We start from the raw sequence: 24,829 nt of genomic DNA, 5'->3' as shown, positions 1-24,829 counted from the left end.
TATTAAATTATGAATTATTAAAGTGAATTATTAAAGTATGAATTATTAAAGTATGAATTATTAAAGTGAATTATTAAAGTATGAATTATTAAAGTGAATTATTAAAGTTAAAGTAAAGTAAAAGTAAAGTAAAGGTAAAGTTAAAGTATAGTAAAAGTATAAAAACTATGTATGTATAATACGCGTATAAATATATATAATATTAATTTAAATCGTTATATATATTTAATGAAATAAAATATAAATATCGTTATATTTATTATACTGGTTAAGTAATGAGTTGTCAAAAGTGATTCTAGATATTTATAAAAGTTATATACATTTTAATAATAGAGTTCTTTTTAAACTGAAAACGTCTTTGAACGTTTGAAAATAGATTAATAGAATATTATGGAAATCAATTCTCCACTAACTTTTGTCTAACTTTCGTAAATGACACTTTTTGTTTTTATTTATAAATAGATTTACAAATTATTCTGAATATCGTTAAGAGGAATAGATTTTCTCAAATCATAGTGGACCTCTCAACAGAGACTTGTAATCATAATTCAATGTTTCTGATAATTCAATCATTTAATATATTTTTTTAATTTCGTCAAAAATCATATTGAAACAAATACGTTCGTGTAAAGTATTATACGTTTAATACGTTATTAATATTCTCAAGTTATAATATATATATATATATATATATATATATATATATATATATATATACATATCTATTTATATATAACGACTCGTGAATCGTCGGAATTTGTTCGAGGTTATAATGAATGTATGAACACAGTTTAAAATTCTTGAGATTAAACTTAACAAACTTTGCTTATCGTGTCGGAATAATATAAAGATTAAAGTTTAAATTTGGTCAAAAATTTCCGGGTCATCACAATAGCTTCAAAGGATCCTTGGATGGCTTGAAAGTACTTGAAGCAGAATCATGTCACGAAAAAACTTTCAAGTAAGATTTTCACTCGAAATAAGATTGTTATAGTTATAGAAATTGAATTAAAGTTTGAATATGATTATTACCTTGTATTAGAAAGATAACCTACTGTAAGTAACAAAGGTTTCTTGATCTTGGATGATTACTTGGAATGGATTTAGAAAACTTGGAAGTAAACTTGCAATCTTGGAAGTATTCTTGATTTTATGAAACTAGAACTTTTGGAATTTATGAAGAACACTTAGAACTTGAAGATAGAACTTGAGAGAGATCAATTAGATGAAGAAGATTGAAGAATGAAAGTGTTTGTAGGTATTTTTGGTCGTTGGTGTATGGATTAGATATAAAGGATATGTAATTTTGTTTTCATGTAAATAAGTCATGAATGATTACTCATATTTTTGTAATTTTATGAGATATTTCATGCTAGTTGCCAAATGATGGTTCCCACATGTGTTAGGTGACTCACATGGGCTTCTAAGAGCTGATCATTGGAGTGTATATACCAATAGTACATACATCTAAAAGCTGTGTATTGTACGAGTACGAATACGGGTGCATACAAGTAGAATTGTTGATGAAACTGAACGAGGATGTAATTGTAAGCATTTTTGTTAAGTAGAAGTATTTTGATAAGTGTCTTGAAGTCTTTCAAAAGTGTATGAATACATATTAAAACACTACATGTATATACATTTTAACTGAGTCGTTAAGTCATCGTTAGTCGTTACATGTAAATGTTGTTTTGAAACCTTTAGGTTAACGATCTTGTTGAATGTTGTTAACCCATTGTTTATTATAACAAATGAGATGTTAAATTGTTATATTATCATGATATTATGATATATAATATATCTTAGTATGATGTATATACAGTTAAATGTCGTTACAACGATAATCGTTACATATATGTCTCGTTTCGAAATCATTAAGTTAGTAGTCTTATTTTTACATATGTATTTCATTGTTAATACACTTAATAATATATTTACTTATCATTTAACATAATTAACCAAGTGTATCAATATCTTAATATGATTCATATGTACCTAGTAAGACGTTGTTATAACGATAATCGTTATATATATCGTTTTCGAGTTTCTTAAATTAATAGTCTCATTTTTATGTATATAACTCATTGTTAAAATACCTAATGAGATACATACTTATAATAAAATCATGTTAACTATATATATAACCATATATATGTCATCGTATAGTTTTTACAAGTTTTAACGTTCGTGAATCACCTGTCAACTTGGGTGGTCAATTGTCTATATGAAACCTATTTCAATTAATCAAGTCTTAACAAGTTTGATTGCTTAACATGTTGGAAACACTTAATCATGTAAATAACAATTTCATTTAATATATATATAAACATGGAAAAGTTCGGGTCACTACAACTTGTCTCTCGATTCGAGGTTAGGGAGTCTGGACTCTGATGTTATGCCGGAAGAATTTGGGTACCTCTTTATGGAGATCTAAGGAACCTTATACTTGATGAAGCCCACAAGTCAAGATATTCGATTCATCCCGGAGCGGGCAAAATGTACCACGATCTTAAGGAACAGTATTGGTGGCCGAATCTTAAGAAGGACGTTGCAACTTATGTTGGTAAGTGTTTGACTTGCTCAAAAGTTAAGGTCGAGCATCAGAGGCCCTCTGGATTACTTCAACAACCGGAAATCCCACAATGGAAGTGGGAAAGGATAACGATAGATTTCATCACCAAGCTACCAAAGACGGTGGGCGGATACGATACCATTTGGGTTATTGTTGACCGTCTTACCAAATCTGCATATTTCTTGTCTATGAAGGAAACGGATACGATGGAGAGACTTGCTCAATTATACATTAAAGAGGTTGTATCTCGTCATGGTGTACCTTTATCGATCATCTCGGATCGCGATCCCCGTTTTGATTCTAGATTTTGGCGTTCCTTACAAGAAGCCATGGGAACCCGTCTCGACATGAGTACTGCTTATCACCCACAGACCGACGGGAAAAGTGAACGAACGATTCAGACTTTGGAGGAAATATTGCGTGCATGTGTCATTGATTTCGGAAAGGCATGGGAAAGGCATTTGCCACTCGCCGAATTCTCTTACAACAACAGTTATCACTCGAGCATTAATGCTGCACCTTTTGAAGCGTTGTATGACCGCAAATGCCGATCTCCTATTTGTTGGGCCGAAGTAGGCGAAAAGCAAATCACCGGACCCGAGGTAGTCCATGAAACAACGGAGAAGATTGCTCAGATTCAGGCTAGACTTAAGACTGCCCGCGATCGCCAAAAGAGTTATGCCGATCTTAAACGTAAAGACTTTAAATTCAACGTTGGTGACCGTGTAATGTTGAAGGTTGCACCTTGGAAAGGTGTGATTCGTTTTGGAAAGCGCGGAAAGTTAAACCCGCGATACATTGGTCCTTTTGAAATCTTGGAGCGTGTCGGACCCGTTGCATATCGTTTGGATTTACCAGCACAATTGAGCTCAGTTCATCCTACCTTCCACGTGTCAAACTTGAAGAAGTGTCTTGCTGCACCCGAACTCATCATACCACTGGAAGAACTTACCATTGATGACAAACTTCACTTTGTGGAAGAACCTGTTGAAATTATGGACCGTGAGGTCAAAACTTTGAAACGCAACAAGATTCCGATCGTCCGAGTACGATGAAATGCCAAACGAGGACCTGAGTTTACTTGGGAACGAGAGGATCAAATGATGCAGAGGTATCCTCACCTCTTCCCGACTCCTCCATCTACCTCAGCTTAAAATTTCGGGACGAAATTTTCTTTAACAGGTGGGTAATGTAACGACCCTGGATTTTCCAACGTTTATTTATTAATAATTATTATTAATACTTGTGATTTAATGAATGTATTGTTATACATTTACTTGATACCATACTTGACTTTTAAATGCCCGAAACGTCTTTGTGACACATGAACATTTCATGAATAATATTTTCAGATATTATTTACATTCATGATTTATTTATTAATCATTTTAATTAACCAAGACTACTAGTTAATTACTTGGGCTCTTATCGGATTAATTTGTTAATTAATGGAACTTGGGCTTTTATTTGTGATTGGTGGGCTTAGAAGCCCACCCTACATCTTTAATGGATTATTTAGCCCATTACTTGCATGTAAGTACCACTTAAGGCCTAACTAGTTAGTGTAATGCTTATAGAATCTAGTTAAGAGTTACTTACACCTTGTTCCAACACATTTCAACCTTATAACCATCTTTTAAGCTAGTAACATGTAAGAACCTTGTGGACCATTTTCTTCCCCCTCTTTTTTTGTTGAAAACCGACGGCTCCCATGTCAAGAGGGATTCAATTTTTTTTTATTAACTTGTATACTAGTACTCTCTTGTTTACTTCATTCACTCTTCACACACACAAACTTACTTCTTCTTTTTCTCTCCTTTTCTCTCAAACATTGTAAGTGTCATGAGCTTTTCTTCTTCTCTTTTCTTGACTCAAAACTGAAGCATACACCCATAATCATCATCATTTGCTTGTTTGTTAATTGTTCTTGTTTATGGTTTACTTACTTACTTGTTATTGTTGTTGATTACTTACTTGTTACTAAGAACCAAACTCTTTAGTTTGTTCTTCATATTATCTTGTATTTACAAGAACACACAAGAGCTAAACTCTCTAGTTTATGTTCTACATCTAATATTTTAAAAGATTGTAAGTTCATGTGTTGTAAGTCATACTTGTAATTCATGTTGTAAACTTAAAAGTTTACATTCTTAAAGATCGAGACTTTGGCTTGAATCTTTAAAGTATGAACAACAATGAACTAGTTACTTGTTTATTTAGATTATTTCTTCATTTCCTTGCACTTTAAATTTGTGATTTATGTTGTTCTTGGTCAAGTGTTACTAGTTAACTTTGATCTCATTTTTCTTGAACAAAAGTTAACTTGAAAGTTCAAGAACATGGAAGTGTAACTCTTTAGTTATAACTTCATATACTTATTACTTATGATTTAACTTAGTAACTTTAGATCTAGACCTTTGGGTCTTGGATCTTCAAGATCTAACTAAGAACTATGTTCTACATCTTAAGATCTTGGTTAGTTAGTTTACTTTCAAGTTGTAGTTCAATATTACTTTTATATTTTATGTATGTGTTAAATCTAAGACTTTGATGTAACTTTGGTTCATCAAAACACTTGCAACACTTAAGTGAGTTGTGCTACATATCTTAGACTCGCACTTTTGTTATGATGGTTAAATCTTGGTTAAGTTGATGCAAACACATCAACGAGTTGTACACTTGAAGCTATATGCATCAAGGATGAGAACCGTGATAAGCATCGAGTACCAAGAAACCCACCGGAACCTACTGTTTTACTGTTACTGGGTCTGATCAGTACGACCTGGGCTACTTTAAAGATGATTTTCAGATAGCTCTATTCGATTAGATAACTTTTTATTTAGGACTCATCTTAATCCGAGTTACGGTTTAGGATTTATGGCCCTCCGAGTGTCACTATGTCTTTTAACGTTGTGCTGAAAATTCTGACCTACTCGCACTTAGACCGTCGTCACGGTCAAACGAAGACGAGTTTGCTTCTGGAATTTTTACCACAACTAAAGGACTCATATACGGAGCCATGACCACTGGTATCACCTTATTTCAGTAGGTATAGAGGCCGTGGTGACTGATCGAAGTCAGCCTTTGTTTTAAACTTCTTTCATAAACGAAACTTACTTTACACCTTTTGTTTAATGATGAATGATGATGATCCTTAAGACCTAATTTACATACATTTAAACCTTTTGGGACGATTTACTGACTTAGTACTATTTAACTTAGGTTGAGGACTTTCCGGACCTACGTACTTGCTTGTTTCCCGACTCGACTTTACCACTACTTTACCACTGTGAGTTATAGCATCCTTTTTACTTTAACTATTTTGGGACTGAGAATACATGCGCTTTTTACGTTTTACATACTAGGCACGAGTACTTAAACTTTATATATGTGTGGGTTATACAACGGCATAAACATTCCCTTTAGCTCGGTAACGTTTAGTCATTGGTTTTTGAACCGGTGAACGCGAATCTTAGATATGGATCCATAGGGTTTGACATCCCCACTCGGGCTAGTCGCGCTAGCATTTAACGAGTGTTTAATACTTCGTATACATACGCACTTGCCAAGTGTACTTTCAGGGGGTATAAACGTTAAGTTAGTTACCAAGTGCCCACGGTTAAACATATACTTTATCATACTGTTTTGAAACGCTCTTTGTAGCACTGGAATCTCGTGGCCTACCTTACATTACTGTTATACTTAAACTATAGCTCACCAATCTTTGTGTTGACGTTTTTAAGCATGTTTTTCTCAGGTGCTTAAGGTTGCTATCTTCCGCTGTGTACTAGTCTTGCTGTAGACATCCGCTGCTCTAGAGTTATCACCGCATGAACTGTTTATCTTGCATTCATAACATTATTACTTTTGAAACTATGATTTGTAACGACCATTGGGGTCACGTACAATTACTGGTTGCTTCTGTTCATTGAAGCATACTTTTGATGTAAAACTTTTGGCGTTAGTTATGACGTCACCTTTTATCATGAATGCAAACTTGTTTTGAAAACGCATATAGTGTTTGACCATGTAATGATCCTGTTGTTGATGATTCGTACACGATGGTTTTGTACGGGGCATCACACCCCCTCTTACAACTAGGTCCATTTGGGAACTTCTTTAGAAGTATAAAACGTAAATTCAATTTTAAATTCAAAAATAAAAATAAACTTCACCAAAAATTTTCATGGGCCTTATCTTCGTAATTGTCTCGAGTTACTCCTCACCGACATCACCATTAAACTTGAAATAATTTTACGAACAAAATGAAACTAACTGCGTTCGAAACATTGTAGTTTTAAAAAACGCTAACTGTATCTACATCTTAACGGAGCTTATCTTTCTATTCGCCGCGAGTTAATTCTCACCTCCACAGCCATTTAACTCGAATTAACGGACGCGCTTTAAAAAACGCTAACCATTTCGGGCTATCTTTCATACATATATATACACATATAATAAACAACCCAAATTAACTATATCATCTCGATATCAGTTCTCGCTCGAAATTACTGTCATAAGACGTTAAAAACGTATATGTCGCAAAGTGCGTGTCATCTCTACTTACTGAAACAATATTTTAGTTATCAAGCAAAATCATTTCGCGGAGTAAGCTGTTTTTGCTTCTGTAAGTATATTACACTAAGTTAAATATGAACATGTAACCCGAAACGCCCCGCTGCAACGCGCGAGCCGATCTTTACTAACAACGCATAAAGAATAAAGACTTGATAATGATATGATTATATGTAAAGAATGTATATTTAACATCAGGTCCGGTCCATTTTTAACATTTTCTGGTTCGATGACTCGATCCGTCCCGTAGACCCGTACTACCGAAAAACTTAGAAAGACCATGGGCTTTTACTATCAAATAGTTCGTCTTGATTTTTCCAATATGCAAAACCTAAATCCGTTCGAATAAATAGACACAACAGCCACCGCCGTAACACCGCCGTCACTTTTATCGGAAGGAGCACCGTAATAATCCGTTCATCGGAATTTATTTCACAATCTAACTTAGGTAAGTCTACAAATGTATCTCCACTAGATATAGGCATTCCGATATTAATTCGATTGATATATTGATTTCATCGCAGTTTTATTACGATATATGTAGCCAATTACTCTCACCTGCTTGTTATGATCATCGACCTTTTAGTTGCAATCTTAAGCTAACTACAAAACTTAGTCTTGAATAGTGTTTTTTTTTTTTTTTTTTTTTTTTTTTTTTTTGCAATACTTATTATGTTGTTTGTTTTTGCTGGAATCGAAGAGAACTAAGTCTGATTGAAGGTATTAGTGTTTATGAGATTATCTCCAACACTTATCATGATGCTACAAATATGATTGTTTAGCTCCCTCATGTTGGGTGAATGCTTAAAACCAAGTTTGCAAATTTTGCTATTCGGGGATTAATAGGTCGGGACTTTAGAATGATTAATCAGAAATTCGGGGATTAATTGAATTCTACTGTATACATTTAAATATCAAAGTTTATAAATTATGTGTGTAATGTGTAAATATAGAAAAAACCATAAATATAAAAATAAACCTTAACATAATTGTCTAAAATTGTTCATTTTGCTCAAAAATAATAAAGTTCTAGTTTAAATTCATGTTAAAATGTTGACCAATTTTGACTTTGACCGATTTTGATTACCAAATTTGATTTTGACCCATCAATTGACGTTGACCAATTAATTAAACAAATTTTTGGAAATCAGAACGGATTGCTCCGAAAAATGATTTATCGAGGATTAATCGATGAGTAATCGGGTTTGTTTACAACAGTGCTTAAAACTATAAATGATTTTGCTTCTGAAACTGTCAACGTTGACCTTTAATTGTCAAAATCAGTTTATTAAATTATACATTGTACTTATATCTGTTCATTCTTAAAATTTGGAAATCAAGTTTATAATTTACTGTTATCATGCATAAATATGTCTGAAACTAACTATGAATATCAAATTTCACATGCTTAACAATTACTAGGTACTACATGAATAACTTCATTAGTAGAATGGACAAGTATGAAATTTATTTTATAAGCAAACTTTTTTTTTCGTAGAGACCTGGGAAGACTTAAAAATATGACCCATAATTAACCAACCCATTTTACCAGGCTTGTCATCATCTACATTCTATGCTACTACTTTTGTACGTAGTAGTATTGCAGCTGTTGTAGGGTTATTTTGTATGAATGTATGTTACATGTGAGATGACAAATGGATGAAATAGTTTATTGGTTTAGTTTTCTAGGTTTCACATATCAGATCCTTGGCATATATATCCAAGTGTGTTGCTTTCACGTAATAAAATCAATAATGGACGTTGAAGACTGGGCAGGATCAAGTGATTCGGAGTTAACTTCGCCTAATAGTGAAAACGAGGACCTTTTCCATGACTATAATGAGTTACCCAAATTACAGTTTAGGTGCTCTTGGGCCCTTATTCTTTTATTTTCTATATAAAATTTGTAACTTTTGTTTGATTAAAATGTGGAGTATATTTTATATATTTAGGAAAGATATTTCCAAAGCTCGTTGGAAGGAAGATTTGGGAATGGCTGAAATTGTTTGTAATAAGGGTCGAATGTGGACAACTACAGGAATAATACGTGAGGGGAAAATATACAGTTTTCTTGAAGATACACTGTAAGCATATACATTACTAAAAATAAACGAATATTGTAATGATGAAGCTCTGTCATTGTATTCCATAATTACATCTTTTGTAAAGAAGGTTTACATTGTGTAGGTATTTGGTTGAGATCGGGGCTTTGCATTTGTTAGACGAAGATGATAAGTTAATTCCTTTAGAAGATATTTATAAAAAGGTTGCGGAACGTGTAGGTGGAACATGTTGGGAGTCATTCGAAGTATACAAGCACCTTAAGTCTTTGGGTTACATAATTAACCGACATGGTGTTTGTTGGAATGTAAAACTTTCTAAATTAGTTGCTGAATCTGTTGATGGTGATTCAGGGAGCCAAAAGTTAACCGAAAGTGGACATGTGGATGACGGTTCTATTATGGATATCACTAAATTGTTTAGTACACTTCAGATTAAGAAAGTTAGACCGGTTTTCGACGTTTATCCTCCAAATAGCAAGTTTAGAAAGTCAAATCCAGGCAATCCGATGTTTGTTCTCTTCATTAGCACGTAAGATAACTGTATAAATCTTTTAAGTAATGCTATCCTGTAACCACAATTGTGCAACAAGGTTGTTATAGTCGCTAGTCGGGTCTGGACTAGTCAGATGTTGACCACCTTTGACTTTGACTGTTTTTGACCGACTAATTTGACTTTTTGGCCTAGTCGGTTCGGACTACTTCAGCCGACTTGTACAACCATGTTGTGCAGATACAAGAAGTTTCCACTTAAATTTACTCACATTTAACATTGTTTTGGTTCCTGTATTTTAGTGGCAAACCACCAACAAGGGAAGAGATTGAAGTTCTTGAAGGACAGTGTGATAGCATTCCTTTGAAGTTTTGTTATGTCGAACATGGACGTGTAAGTTTTTTTTCTTTTAATAAGGTCGACCTTCCTGTTCTTCCTTGATTTTTTTTCTATAATTATAAATAGTAATAAATAGTCTTTTTATGATAATTAAGTTTTGATCGACAATGTAATACCTCAAATTCTATCTTTTTTCTCCTTTATATGCTGTGTCAGATACTCAGATATATATGTATATATAGAGTAGCATGTATTGTAAAGTATACTAGGGAAACCCCTGTAAAGTCATTGTATTTGTATACTTTATTATTCAATGATAAAAAGATACTCAAAGTCTAATAAATATGGGTAGTGATTTGTACACTAAAATACTATAAGATCCTTACCTCAAATAGAATAAACCTGAATAATTGGATGTCAAATGTTTAAAGTTACTAAACAGACCTATGAGATTGTTTGACTAGTAAAAGTCAGAAAGGATAATGTATGTAGAAATGGGATTATATCGTATATGATGGGTTTTTGATGACGTACCCGAGAAGCAGGATCAGAATTCAAATGGGTCCCCAAATGTTTTTTTTTTTTCTTTTCAGTACCAATTATATATAAATAAATAGCAGTTGTTTCTTCAAAAAACTACAAATTCGAAAAACATATGGGGTACGAGTAGTTGTATTTAGTGGTGTCCTATACAATTCAAAGGAAAAACTATAAATCCGAAAAATAGTTAGGGTCCTACTGTTAAATTTAGTAGTGTCATATAAAATTTAAAGGGTAGTTTCTAGTAAAAATTTTCAAACTAGTGGTGTCCCGTGATCCCACGGAGTATTATGTAGAGTTGCCACTGCCGGAGAGTAGTTTGATTGCAGTCAACCAATAATGCAATAGATACTTTGCTAATGACAGTATGTTATGCCTTTCCAATTAAAAATATAAGAGTAACTGTAGGCGGCACATAACTGTACAATGTGTGGGTATAACTGTATCTTGTAAATATATGGTTGCACCGTTCAAATAAATAGTTATGCCATATGAATTCATATCCCTAAGTATACTGTTCTGGCCTCTTAGAACGTAAGTGGCACATTGTGCAGAAATAGTTTTCGTACTGCATATGCGTCTGTTGCTTGGGTATGCAAATGGTGTTCATCGTTCATAAAGATGCCAGTGTAATATCAAAAAGATAGAATATAAAATGTGCAGTGCAATTATAATGGTTATATGGATCAAATGGGTTGAAGCATGCCGATAAACATTCAATGCCTTTTTAAAAGCGCTTACAATATTCTAAGTCTATGAACAGAATGTTAGTGGTTAACTCAATCTGTCTAGACTGTTTTGACATATTCTCCGTTTTTATATGAAGTCATTTTTACTCGTACCCAACCCATCCATAGGATCTGATACAACAAAAAGAACTTGAGGTCAATGTTCATATTCAGATTTTTTCAGAACAAATGCACAAGAAATGATATGTTATAACATCCCAGTTTTGTCATATAATGACAAATAAGCATAGTTTGAATAGAAACTGCAGTATCTCAACAATATTTGAATTCAATTTATTTATTGGTTTTCGTTGTATCTTTGAAGTGATAGAAATTTCGATCTTTTCACATCTCTTAAGCTCATAAAACTTGCATACAGTTCCTCCCCAGATACAACAGACTCTGAAGCAATTAAGAACAAGAACTCATCGACGATCATTTTGTCCAATACAAATTTCTGTAAATGCAATTGTAGACATCCTTAATATCAAGATATAAAGCTTAAAAGAAACTAAAACTCAGTCCAAACACTTGAGCACGTAAATTAAGCCAGCGATTTCATGAGAGGAGTGAACCCGTGTTGGATACTGGCTTCCCAAACTTTATCTATGTTGAAAATTTCATCTCCACACTCATTCACATTCCAGCCTTCCAACCCATGAACCATCCCTGCAATTCTCCATGCACTCATCACCTTTCTTGGCAGCCAGTTCTGTTTCAACATAAGTTTCAGTTTTCATTACTAAAATTAATAATATTAGAATTAGGTTATCAAGCCTAGTCGGACCAGTTGTAGATTTTGTACTTACCTCACATGAATCAACGTTTTGTAGATATTTAGGAGCGAGCATTGATGGTGTGGTGTAGTAATAACAATCTTTGCGCTCTTTTTTCGGAGGAAATTGAGAATAAGGAATGATTAGTGTCCCCTTTGATGCCTTCATTTGTTCCTCTTTTGTTAGTCCATCTCCAACTAACCATGTCTTCACAAAATCAAGTAATCACCCCAAAACAAATTAAAATACAAATCAGCTTAAGATATTTTCTCATTAAAATGTTATAAGCACATGATTGTTTTTGTATAACATCTATATATTGTAAGCACATGATCCGAATTGGGGATCAGATTTTACCCCCGCAAGGGTCCTTTAGATATTTAGGCTCGATGCTTCACAATTCGGGAAGAATAGATGAGGACGTGACGCATCGTATACGAGTAGGATGGTTGAAGTGGAGGGCTGCGAAAGGGGTGTTGTGCGACAAGAAGGTCCCCTTTAAGCTAAAAGGGAAATTCTTCAAGGTGGCAATCAGACCAGCCATGCTGTACGGATCGGAGTGTTGGCCAATGACGAAGGCCCAAGAGAGGAGAATGGAGGTGGCAGAAATGAGAATGCTTAGATGGACGTGTGGTAAGACCATGCTAGATATGATACCAAATGGAGTTTTTAGGGAGAAATTGGAAGTTGGGAACATCATCAACAAACTTAGGGAAGGACGACTTAGATGGTTTGGGCATGTTAGGAGGCGCCCACTTTTAGCCCCGGTTAGGAGAGTCGAGACCCTCGCCGTTGGCTGCGTAAGGAGAAGGGGTAGACCTAGACGTAGGATGGAGGATAGATTGAAGCTGGACATGAAAGAGCTTCTACTAACGGAGGACATGACTTCTGATAGGAGCCTGTGGAGGAGTAGAATTGGAATAATTGGGTAAGTTTTTTTTTTTTTTTTTTTCAATGTGTATTATACATTTATTATACAACTACATATATAACTATAACTAGTTATTCTATAGCTACACTATATATAACCCTCCACATAGTATATATGCACCTGTATCTATTTATATGTATTTAGACTATATATATGTACCGCTGCATATGTTGGTTACCTATATATTTACCTATGTATCTATGTAACATGTATTGGTGTATGTATGTTTGTCTGTCTTGTTTCTGTACCTAAGTATATAATCTACGAATGTATCTATATGTATATATGTTTAAGCATGAGTTTTTTTATCCATGCTCATGTGTGGTGCGTGTGTGTGTGTATATATATATATATATATATATATATATATATATATATATATATATTTATTTTGTTTGTCTGTATGTTTACTTGATTTTAAATGGTTTTGTGCTCTGTATGATCCATGCTATTTGCCCTACTGTTGTGCATTACTGCTTTATGTGTTCTCTTTTTTGGTTACTGTGTATGGTTGCTTCTTGCTAGGAGCACATAACTCTTACAGGTACGTATCTTTTGCCCTATCTTTTCGTTTTTTTGAGCACTTCTGGCCGGAGGTCCGTTTGGAAGCAATCTCTTTTGCTCTAGAGTAGAGGGAGGGACGACCTTATCTAGGCGCGGGTTCTATACCCGCGGCTGGAGTAGTGACTTCCTTCTAATCTAGGGTACGAAGAATGATTGTCTACACCCACCTCTCCCATACCCCACTTTTGTGGGATTGGGTATTGTTGTTGTTGTTGTATCTATATATTGTAAGACAATACCTTTTGGGAGTATGTACGCGAACGGACCAATTTATCGTGGTTATCTGTAGATTTGAGCTTAGATTTCAACATCTTGTAATCATTATCTTGAGAGATTGCAACCTATGATATAAACCCAAAGTAAGCACAAGAATGTACATTAGTATGATTCGATAAAGATATGGAAGTATCAATATTCATAGATAATTTAGATTTCTCATATATAGTATATACATAGATATATAGATGGAAAAAAGAAAAGTGAAATTACCTGGATGCCCTTTTGACATAGAGCTAGAGCAAGATTTGAAGCAATCTTATTGAATCTGCCCCTGAAAACAACTTGAGTAGTGCCTTTTGGAATGCTGTTTAAAACCACTGCAACTGCTAAACTACTTCCATCCACCACCTTCACTTTTAGTTGTGGATTTCTTCTTATGAATAACTTTCCATTTTTATTCAAGTCCTCCCCCTAAAAGATTACCAAACTTAGTATAGCAACTCTCATAAAGTCATCATAATTATAGCTTTACGTTGTATTCTCGAGTATTTTTTAGAGCTGAAAAGAATGGAAAAGAAAGGGAATGAGAGTGTTTTATTATCCTTCTCAATCCGTCCAAATATGGGTGGATAGCGTTGTTAACAAAAAATGAATGTACTATCCTCCATAATCATGTACTCTCTTTTCCTTTCCGCTTCCAATAAAAACTCGAGAATCACTATTATAATGTTGGCCAAGTTTTGTCAAATGATAATTAAAGTAAATACGAGTTAACGTATAACCTATCTATTTGTCACAAATACTACTTCAAGAAGCATGTAAGAAGTAACTAGTTGATTGTAACGTATGAAGTGTATATTCGCAACTAAAAGTGTGTTTAAGAACCTGATTAAGTAGACCAAGACTAATGACCTTCACTCCCTTTGCATCAGCTTCTAGTATAGCCTCCTCTATTAGGTCATTAATGCTTTTTCTTAGCCACTCCAATCGATACTACAGTTCAACAAATAATAATGCATTAAAATAATCAGAAAGAAAGTCAAAAAAGAAACAGATGATAACTAAAATAGTATGCATACTTGTATCTTGTATTTTGGTATGGCCCACGTTTGTAGTTTGAGATTTTTGAAGACATTTCGTTCAACTACGAACGTTTTCCCATAAAGCAGAGTAATCAGCATGGACCACACCGTTACAGGCCATAGAATCCACAAGTACCATTTGGATGAAGTGTGTGGTTTAGCTGCTAAGGATGCAAACCCGAGCCTATTGTGATAAATAGACTCTGGTGTTGTTAGATGCGTTAAATGCACAACGTTTGGTGATTCTTCCTTTCGGCGTAGTGAATTCTCATACAATGTGTCCGTAGATTTGTCCATAGTGCCATATATGTAGTCGTAGAATGGCATGAAAAGTGAGTAATTTGTTCGAAATTGAGTATGGTGTAAAGAATGGTACCTGGACCAAAAATTAGACAACCATTTTCAAACTCATAATATGTGTCACGAATCAACTATCAGTAAATCGGTAAATGGATGAGGGTTTCTTGTTCAGGCTAACTAGGGAATGAGAGTAATTTTACTCAAGAGGTACGCAACCTAACTAGGTTATCCCGTAACTGTTTTCAACGTTTTCTCTGATTACTTCAAGATATGCTGTTAGTGAAGTTTGAATATAACACCCTTTTGTGAAGATATTAGTACCTCAACCACTAAGATATAAGGACCAGTCAGCCAATCTTATTCTTTTACATTTTAACCCCTCAAGTTTCTCATATATATACACACTCAGTCCAATTTTAAAGCTACCAACATGCAAGTTTACATGTTAACAACAAAAACAATCATTTTATATTTGGTGACATTTAGTTACAACTTCAATACATTTAGCACCTGTAAAATTTCAGTTATAAAGTATGTTTGTAACAGTAAACTTACAGAAGAGCAAGTAAATGAGCTAGTCGACTTACGATGGGGTGTACATGATGTACTTAAGTGGAGGGAATAAAGAGAAGAGTGATTTCGGAATCAGCTCAAAATTGCAGTGACCCAAATTGTTCATTACGTCGATGAAAGTTACATACCCAGCGATCGCAACCAGAGATGCGGTACCAGTCAGTACTGTGGTCAATATGGGGATCGCAAATAGTGCAAAATATGCAATGTGCTCGGCAAATGGATGAACCACGGCTGCAATCAAAACATTATTCAATAGTTACCATAAATTTAAATTTATTGAGGCTATTTTTGTAATTCACACATTATAATTTGAATCATTTATATATTGACTTCTCATCTACAAATCCACAATAATAAGGGGTCTTTTAGTGTTTTGGAATTACAAATATGATATTATTATAGCATAACGTATATGGAATATTGAAATTTAAATGCAATCACATGAAATTTCAAACTGCTATATATGTGGATATGTGGAATATTTTTTGTCATATTACTTTACTATATTATCTAATAGAAAAAAAAAAGTGAATAGTAATTAGGGGTATTTTTATCCTTTTACTTTTTTTTTTTTTTAACTCTAATTAAATTTCACTACACTGCTAAAGACTCCCACACTTTTTTTAAATATTCAAATCGACCCCCCAAACAGGGGGATAAAGTGTCAAATAACAATTTTCATAAATTTTTTTTAAATAAACTCTACCCAAATATTACAAAAATGGTGAACAGTAACTAGGGGCATTTTCGTCCCTTCACCTTTTTTTAATTCTAATTAAATTTCACTACCAAAGACCTCCACACTTTTTTCAAATATTCAAATCGACCTCCCAAACAGGGGGGTAAAGTGTCAAATAACCATTTTCATAAAAAATCATAAATAAACTCCACCCAAATATTCAACGAGTCATATCTTCTCTCTCGCAACGAGTTAAATTTTTCCGACACCATCGTTAAACTCGAAATAATTTTAGGAACACAATGTCACTAACTATACGCAAAACGGACGCTTTTTAAAAAACACTAAATATTTGAGGTACTTTTCATACACGTTGATTTTGCGTTAAATATTTAGAAGTCGATAATTACATAGCTAAACGCGGAGATGGACATATATTGTTAATTTAAAATAACATTTAAATCTTTCACGGGTTATACCTTTTAGTTCGGCTCGAGTTGCGCTTCAACGACATTATTCTTTAGCCACGAAATAATTTTACAAATTAAACGCAATAAAATACATTGAAAACCGAACCCCAGCGCGAAGAAGGGTTCAAGAACTAGTTATTGTACATTGGTCAGAAAACATTTGTAGTATGTGCAATAAATGGTTGTACCTAACAACATTTTAATTTCATAGTTTTTGTCAAACAAAAATTCTTTATACTTTTTGTCAAAAAATAATTTGTTTCATCAAAAAGATCTTTAAATCAATGCTCATTCACCTAATTAAACGCATTATGGTAACGTGTGCATTGATGTATGTACTTTTGCCATTACTTTCATTCACAAATGCGACCCTGAATAGTTGTACTATTGTAAATCGATATGTACTAATGTACTAAGAGGATAAAGGGTTTCACTTTGAGCCTACAGGTTCTACCCTGTTCAACCTTACAATACATAGCTCTTGTCTGATGGTTACATTAGTAGGCTTTATTGTTGTAACACATATAGTTGTACACTAAGCTTACACATGTTAATGTTATACATAAATGTCTATCCCTCAATAAAAAATGGTTGAGTATTGTGCAACAACCATCTATCTCTAATAATTTTTGATAAATCGACTAAAATTGTGCATTGTTTGTGTACAAATACAAAATTTTAAAATGCAACTTTATTAAATTTGTCAAAAATTATGGTGAAAGTATCACCGTTCATAAATAAGTATACTTTGGTGTACTTGCTCAAGAATGAAAGGATTTACTATTTAGAAAAGTGATCATATATCCACCGTTCTATTTTTTTTTTTAAAAATCCATCAAACTTATGCGTTAAGAGATTGTACTAACTCCGTTACACTATAAGTATTCACATTTGACTTTAAAGTATTTTTTTGTCATTTTAACTGCAAATATTTTTATTTTTATTTTGTATATTATTTGATAAAATTTATATTAATAAAACGTCATTAAAAACTCAATCTATTCATATAAATTTTATCAAATACTATATAACACAAATAAAGATACTTATGGTCAAAGTTGATAAAGAAATATTTTAAAAGTTAAATTGAAACACTTATAAATATATCGATATCGATGGATACACTGTTGCAAAAAACCCGATTACTCGCCGATTAATCCCCGATTAATCATTTTTAGGAGCAATCCGTTCTGATTTCCATAAAACCGTTTAATTAAACGGTCAACGTCAATTGATGGATCAAAATCGAATTTAGTAATCAAAGTCAGTCAAAGTAAAAAATGGTTAACATTTTAACATGAATTTAAACTAGAATTTTATAATTTTGAAGCAAAATGAACAATTTCAGACAACTATGTTAAAAATTATCTTTATATTTATGGTTTTTTTTTTAGTTACACATATAATTTTTAAAATCTAATATTTAAATATATATAGTACAATCCGATTAATCTTCGATTAATCCCCGAATTTCCAATTAATCATTCCAAAATTTCGACCGATTAATCCCCGAATAGCGAATTTTGCAACCTTGGATGGATATATAACTAATAACTAGGTGATAAATATTATCCTAAAATAAATAAAATACGGTACGAGAGAGAGAGATTTACAAGTGATTGGCTCCGTGACAATTGAGGAATGGTGGTGGGAATGGTAACGATTGTAGAGGAAATGATGGTGAAGAGCTCTATGAAGCCAATAATACAGAAATTCTACTAGTCCAACATGTAGTAAAATGACTATAATAACCCCGTCTAACCTCCATAACGGTAAGTGCTTTGCATCTTCCAAAATGTAATTTCCGAAATAATACAATACCCCATTAAATATTATTTGGTCATCCCTGCAAAAACAAATATTAACATTAAAAGTTACTCCGTATAATTTATGCTCATGAAATCTCAAGTGATTATGTAATCGGGTAATTCTAGTACTTCCATTTTTTATTTTATTATTAACAACATAATAATCATTAGAAGTTTTCGATACCGCAAAGTTGTAAGGCTGACCTCGATACCGTGAAATCATTGGCTCTTTAGTAAAGTTATCATAATATTAATATAAATTATTATTATATTACAATATAATAAATAATAATCGCAGAGTATCTGTGAGAAACATTTTCTTACACGAAAGATTGTCTACGTTTTACTGTCAACATATTATTAATGTGTAGTGATTATTCATCTAAACACAACACAAACTATTTCAAATAAGTTTTCAGTGGTCACATTAGAAATATCCTTAATCTGTAAGTCCGTGTCTGGTCATTTACATTAGATTACAATTGACAGCCAACAGGGGGTTGTTAGATCATTCAATCCACTTCTTTATTTCTTGATGTTGATAAACTCGTTTGTTAATTAATCGAAAAACAAAGCCTACAAATGAGTACCTAATTAACAAAATCGACATGTAATTTTATGACATTGTTAAAGAGAAGAATAGAGATTGACCAGTTTCTTTCGCGGTCGACTTGCTCAAACTCGATGGTCTTGTCGAGGATCCTATTTTTGCCTTTTGCGGTTTGGTATCGAGAAAGCGAAATCCAAATTTGATTGTTGACCAGTCTTGTTAAAAGAACGGGTAATATGAGAATTGATGTTGTGTCTCTCTTGTTACTGTCCAGTGTCACAAAATCATAGATACTCTTCATCACCCACGGAGCCAGTACTACGTACTTTGATCGTCATACAAATGAAGTTGTTAGTAGACAATAAATTCGCCTTTAAATTATGTAACAAACGCCATAAAACAAAAAACAAATATTTTTGAACGCCATTTAAACGACATTTAAAATTTTTGTTTGTTCTTGGCCTGGTCATCTTAATCGAAAGTTATATATGGATCTAAAACATATGTTAGTCGAGAACGAATATATATCTACTACCCGTTTAGTTGAAACGTACTATATACTCGATGATGAAAAACTATGTAATGAAAACTAGAATACAGTTAAATCAATCTAAACCATGCATCAAGAACTTGTAATTTATACACAATTGCAGTATTATTTATTGGAGTATCATACGGCTTAAATGCTATTTGCCATTGTTTGGGTTAGCTTATTTGAATAAGTTATCACAATTCACAATTCTACATGGTAGAAAAGCTAAAATAGTTTTTGAAGCTACAAGTTAAAGATGAAACATAAAATTGAAGAGGCGAGGGTGAGAAAAGGTGGTGTGCAGTTGAAGGTTGTACCTTGAAGCTTCCAAGTGGTGTCCATGGCCAGTCTGTGAGAAGCCCAGGAGTAGTAGCCATTCTAACTTATATTTCTGTGTTTTTTTTCTTGTGCTAGAGTGACTATATATACCCACAAGTCCATAAACCTCTTGTACCAACGTGGCATTTCATGTTTAGAGTTTACTAAAAATACATTTTCACCTGTAAGCACATTATGTAATATTTACTAAAAAAATACGGATAAACCAATATTGTTAACCACAGGCTGTGGTGAAGTGTTTAGGATCTTTTTACAAAGTCGAAGTTATGGGTTCGATCCACAAAGTTGGAACAATTAATCCTCCTTGTGATCACAACGTTTCACCCACGATGACTCCAAACTGTCTGCAAAATAAATTTATAGTTGTCCCGAGCAGTGGCAACTCCACTCTATGAGAAGTGGGGTCCCATGACCTCATTAAATAATTTTTTTACACTATCTACTAAATAATTTTTTTTACACTATCTACTCTTCAAATTGTACGGGACACCACTAAATTTAACTATAGGACCCCATATATTTTAAAAATTTATGATTTTCAAAAGTAAACAACCACTAAAGTACCCTTAAAATATAATTAGTTTTGATAAAAAAGAATTTAGGACCCCATTGAGTTTTCATCCTGGATTCGCCACTGGTCCTGAGATTATTCGATATGCAAATTAAATAATTTGCTCAGGTATACCCAACAAAATATATACTATTGTGGAACCATTAATTAGTTGTTAAATCATTCATAATGAATACATATGATAAAGATGCACTTTTTCCGAAGGTCTAAGGGACAAGTGAATTTAGCAGTAGTTAAAAATGAGATTAGAGTACGGATGAGTAAAAATATCGAAAAATTGAAATCGTACTACCGAATAATCGTATTGATAGTATTCAGTATCCGTTCCTAGTTTACACAAAAAGCAGTTTTGGTATTGTGGGGTTCCGTATCAATTCGGTACAAGTACTCTCGATATATATATATATATATATATATATATATATATATATATATATATATATATATATATATATATATATATATATATATATATATATATATATAGTGGTAGGATCAAGAGGGAAGTAACCATTCGGGGGGAAGCAAAATTTTTTTTTTTTTTCGTTTTATGAAAAAACTTTGTTCACGAACATTATAGATGAGATGAAAATATGAACATTTAGTAGAGACACTTTGTGATAAATGTTTTTATTTTGACGGGAAAACGCTCGAAGAAGTAATATATAACAATTATCGTGTTTTTCGAGCGTATTTTGAGGTTTTAGCTATTGGGGTTTAGATATTAGGGTTTAGATATTAGGGTTTATAGGGTTTAGATATTAGGGTTTAGAAATTTAGGGTTTAGGGTTTAGATTTAGGGTTTAGATTTATGATTTAGATTGAGTTTTTAACACGAACGGTTCCATAAACCCAAAACACCAAACCCTAAACCCTAAACCCTAAACTCTAAACCGGGCTAAATTTTACTTCACAAAACATGAAAAAAAACGTTCATATTCTTCACGAACAATATTATCTAGAATGTTATTTTTGTCGATCGTTTTCCCGCCTAAATAATAACATTCATCACGAAGTGTCTCTTCTAAATGTTCATATTTTCGTGTGATCTTGATGCCGGAAAAAAAATTTTTCAAAAAAAACGAAATTTTTTTTTTGCTTCCCCCCCCGATTGGTTACTTCCCCATTGATCATGCCCCTATATATATATATATATATATATATATATATATATATATATATATATATATATATATATATATATATATATATATATATATAAACCAAAATATAAAGCGAATATAAAGGGTTAGTTATATCAATAGGTAGTGTTAGGAGTGCGAAGACGAGTTAAAAACAGACTGGTTTCTGAGCTGGAGTTCTATCGCGACTGGGATGGACATGGTCGCAACTACGATACGTAGGAAAATCGAAACAGTTGCTGGAAACATGGCCATCGCGACTGGGATGGATCCTATTGCAACTACGATGCGTCTGCCGCTAGAATTGAATTTGCACTAGGAGTTCACTTTGCTTCGAATCTGTTGTTCTTTTTGCACAATAAACTACCCCATATGTAACCTATAATGTATACCTACGAAAATTAATAAAACAATACTCTTTGGTTAGTTGAGGATTAAAGAAATCAAGTTTGATTATATATAACTTCGTTAAATTCTCTTATTTTTTGTTTTTGCTAGTTTATTCGTGTTCATCACATATATTCGTTTATTGTCATTGAGTTTGATAACTTGGTGTTATCAAGTTTTGTTAGAGCTCACTATTCGTTCCTAATAGGTAGATATTAAATACATCTTCTATGATCGACGTGGCCATTGTGTTCCCCATCTTGAAGTCTGATTACTAATAAACCTATTCCCAGCCACCTCGTTATATCTTCTATGATCGACGTGGCCATTGCCATTGGCCACCTGACGACCATAAGCAGATTCATCTCCATTGTTAACCTTGACATGAATATTATCTTTTTCGGTGCATGTTTTCTTATACCCTTCGTTATTGTTAGCATCAACATCCTTAGACCTTTCAAATGCTTTAAAAGCTTTTAGAGACCTTCCATTAGTCTTAATTGAGTTGAGTGTAAAAAAGAATTTCTCCACATATGATACCCTTTCAAACCTAACAAACCCAAACTTATGCCCATTAAGTAACCTCTTACTATCCCGTAGTTCTTAAAGAGTTTCCAGAAATCAGCAATTATCCATGACTCTGGAAAATTGAAAATCATGAACGATGTTACCCTTGGATTGTTTGACCACACGAATCGTTTCTGTTGTTTATTACCGTTGTACTCTCATTATTTCTCCATAGCATCCGTCTTGTGTGCACCATTTACCCTAGATTTGTTCCGTCTCTTTACAGTTTGCCACTCATTCTCTCTCTCTCTCTCTCTCTCTCTCTCTCTCTCTCTCTCTCTCTCCCTCTCTCTCTCTCTCTCTCTCTCTCTCTCTCTCTCCATGTTCTCTTTTTTTTTTGTCAAAATAATAATAAAATATATAATCCTAATTAGATTTCTATTAAATTTTACAAAGTCAGGATCATATATTAAAACACGCATATGCTAACTATAGCCCAAAGTGTCATAGTTAAACTCATCTAAGATTAAATCTGAAAATTAAGATCACAAAGATCAAAGTGATTATAATTTATATTTGCACACACTTTCCTTATATACATTATCTAAGATTAAATCTGAAAATTAAGATCACAAAGATCAAAGTGATTATAATTTATATTTGCACACACTTTCCTTATATACGTTATTTAATATTTAATGTATGTATATGTATTGAAGTTGAAGTTTAGTAATAAAGTAAGAGTAATATTAAATTGTTGCCGATAGAGTTCAAATTATATGTATATATTAGAAGAAAAAGATTATGTGTTACCATTAAAAGTTATAAGTTTATATAACTATGATGATAAACTTAACTATTACCTTAAAACTTATGATAAGTCATTTTTTTTTTCGAAAGGCCAAATTTCATTAACACAAAAGGCAAGGGGGGCCAGCCCAATACACACGATACAAGAGGCTGCACAAGATTGCAGTTCACAACATACATGCACACAAAAACAAAAAACACGAGATACAAAGGTGTTGCGGAGAATGCAACGGAAAAAATTACAGAAACATCATCAGGAGCATGAATATGCAATTAAACAACACAAGTTCACGGATCATGAATCCAGGATAGCCAATCCATCTTGCGGTTCTTGATACGATTTGAGATCCACTCGAAAGATTTAAGTTGGATTTCCATTAGGGCCGATGCGCTACTCCAACAACGATTCTTGAAAACTTTTTGATTGCGATTACTCCATAATAAGTACGCACAAGACCACTCCAATGCTTTCCAAATACTCGAGTTTAGGGGAGATAGAGTACGGTTACATTTCCCGCGAAATGCGTCGCTTAAGCTAAGGTTTGCAACCGCACCCAAACCCCACCACTTGTACACTTTTTCCCAAATATCCAATGAGTGTCGACAAAAGAACATAATATGGTCGATTGTTTCCACATCATCATCGCATAGAGGACATCTAACGGAGTCAAGATCCATACCTCTTTTAACAAGTTCGGTACGAAATGGAATCCGTCTTTTTAGAAGCCTCCAAATGAAAATCTTCATTTTTATCGGAACAAAATGATTAATGAGTGTTTCTTCTCTCGAATTAGAGCTCCAAAGAAGGCGGTCATCAATAATCCTAGCAAGTTTTTTTGTTGTAAACATCCCATTTGAGGCTAAGTTCCAAGTCCACGTATCCCTGTCCATGTCATGTTTAACATACATATTCAAATCAAGATTAAGCTGCTCGAGGTCATGTAATGCTCTGCCCGTGGGGGGCCGTATCCAGCTCCAGTTTAAATCATGATTCTGCTCGAACCAATTAACCCGACAATGCACTGTGCACTTCTGATCAGACTCCAATTGATAAAGCCGCTTGTACTTTTCTTTGATGGGTTTAGAAAACCACCATGAGTCTTCCCAAAATTTAGTGTAGTGACCCGAACTTTTCCATGATTATATATATTAAATGAAAACTATATTTGCATGATTAAATGTTTCCAACATGTTAAGCAATCAAACTTGCTAAGACTTGATTAATTGAAATAGGTTTCATGTAGACAATTGACCACCCAAATTGACCGGCGATTCACGA

At 33.3% G+C, this 24,829-nt stretch overlaps 2 protein-coding genes across 4 annotated transcripts; one reads left to right on the top strand and one right to left on the bottom strand.

The window, feature by feature from the left end:
• The first annotated feature begins 7,359 nt into the window (after nucleotides 1–7,359).
• On the top strand, nucleotides 7,360–10,363 carry LOC139874964 (uncharacterized). Of its 3 annotated transcripts, none has more exons than XM_071862359.1 (5): nucleotides 7,360–7,595; nucleotides 8,837–9,011; nucleotides 9,100–9,231; nucleotides 9,335–9,739; nucleotides 10,003–10,361. In XM_071862359.1, the coding sequence occupies exons 2-5, from the start codon at nucleotides 8,902–8,904 to the stop codon at nucleotides 10,139–10,141; spliced, it is 786 nt and encodes a 261-aa protein (XP_071718460.1). In that variant the 5' UTR covers nucleotides 7,360–7,595; nucleotides 8,837–8,901; the 3' UTR covers nucleotides 10,142–10,361. The 3 variants fall into 3 exon arrangements, with proteins under 3 accessions (XP_071718460.1, XP_071718455.1, XP_071718466.1); XM_071862354.1 differs by having other exon boundaries at nucleotides 8,829–9,011; XM_071862365.1 differs by lacking the exon at nucleotides 8,837–9,011 and having other exon boundaries at nucleotides 10,003–10,363.
• A 1,301-nt stretch (nucleotides 10,364–11,664) lies between these two features.
• LOC139874955 (very-long-chain aldehyde decarbonylase CER1-like) lies at nucleotides 11,665–20,171 on the bottom strand. The gene is made up of 10 exons (XM_071862345.1): nucleotides 20,112–20,171; nucleotides 19,364–19,587; nucleotides 18,518–18,750; nucleotides 15,767–15,986; nucleotides 14,877–15,255; nucleotides 14,683–14,790; nucleotides 14,068–14,268; nucleotides 13,818–13,919; nucleotides 12,117–12,290; nucleotides 11,665–12,019 (listed from the first exon to the last, which is right to left on the bottom strand). The coding sequence occupies exons 1-10, from the start codon at nucleotides 20,169–20,171 to the stop codon at nucleotides 11,852–11,854; spliced, it is 1,869 nt and encodes a 622-aa protein (XP_071718446.1). The 3' UTR covers nucleotides 11,665–11,851.
• Nucleotides 20,172–24,829: the final 4,658 nt, after the last annotated feature.

This window comes from Rutidosis leptorrhynchoides, chromosome 1, assembly GCF_046630445.1.
Source record: "Rutidosis leptorrhynchoides isolate AG116_Rl617_1_P2 chromosome 1, CSIRO_AGI_Rlap_v1, whole genome shotgun sequence".
Lineage (NCBI taxonomy): Eukaryota > Viridiplantae > Streptophyta > Magnoliopsida > Asterales > Asteraceae > Rutidosis > Rutidosis leptorrhynchoides.
Note: the sequence above shows the minus strand (reverse complement) of the source record. Positions and strands in the feature narration are given on the sequence as shown.

Coding starts and splice junctions, on each gene's coding strand:
- LOC139874964 (XM_071862359.1), top strand. CDS start 8,902: ATGGACGTTGAAGACTGGGCAGGATCAAGTGATTCGGAGTTAACTTCG. Junction 9,012..9,099: donor TTACCCAAATTACAGTTTAG/GTGCTCTTGGGC, acceptor TTATATATTTAG/GAAAGATATTTCCAAAGCTC. Junction 9,740..10,002: donor TTTGTTCTCTTCATTAGCAC/GTAAGATAACTG, acceptor CCTGTATTTTAG/TGGCAAACCACCAACAAGGG.
- LOC139874955 (XM_071862345.1), bottom strand. CDS start 20,171: ATGGCTACTACTCCTGGGCTTCTCACAGACTGGCCATGGACACCACTT. Junction 15,987..18,517: donor TGTCACGGAGCCAATCACTT/GTAAATCTCTCT, acceptor TTTTGATTGCAG/CCGTGGTTCATCCATTTGCC. Junction 13,920..14,067: donor TATGTCAAAAGGGCATCCAG/GTAATTTCACTT, acceptor TTTATATCATAG/GTTGCAATCTCTCAAGATAA.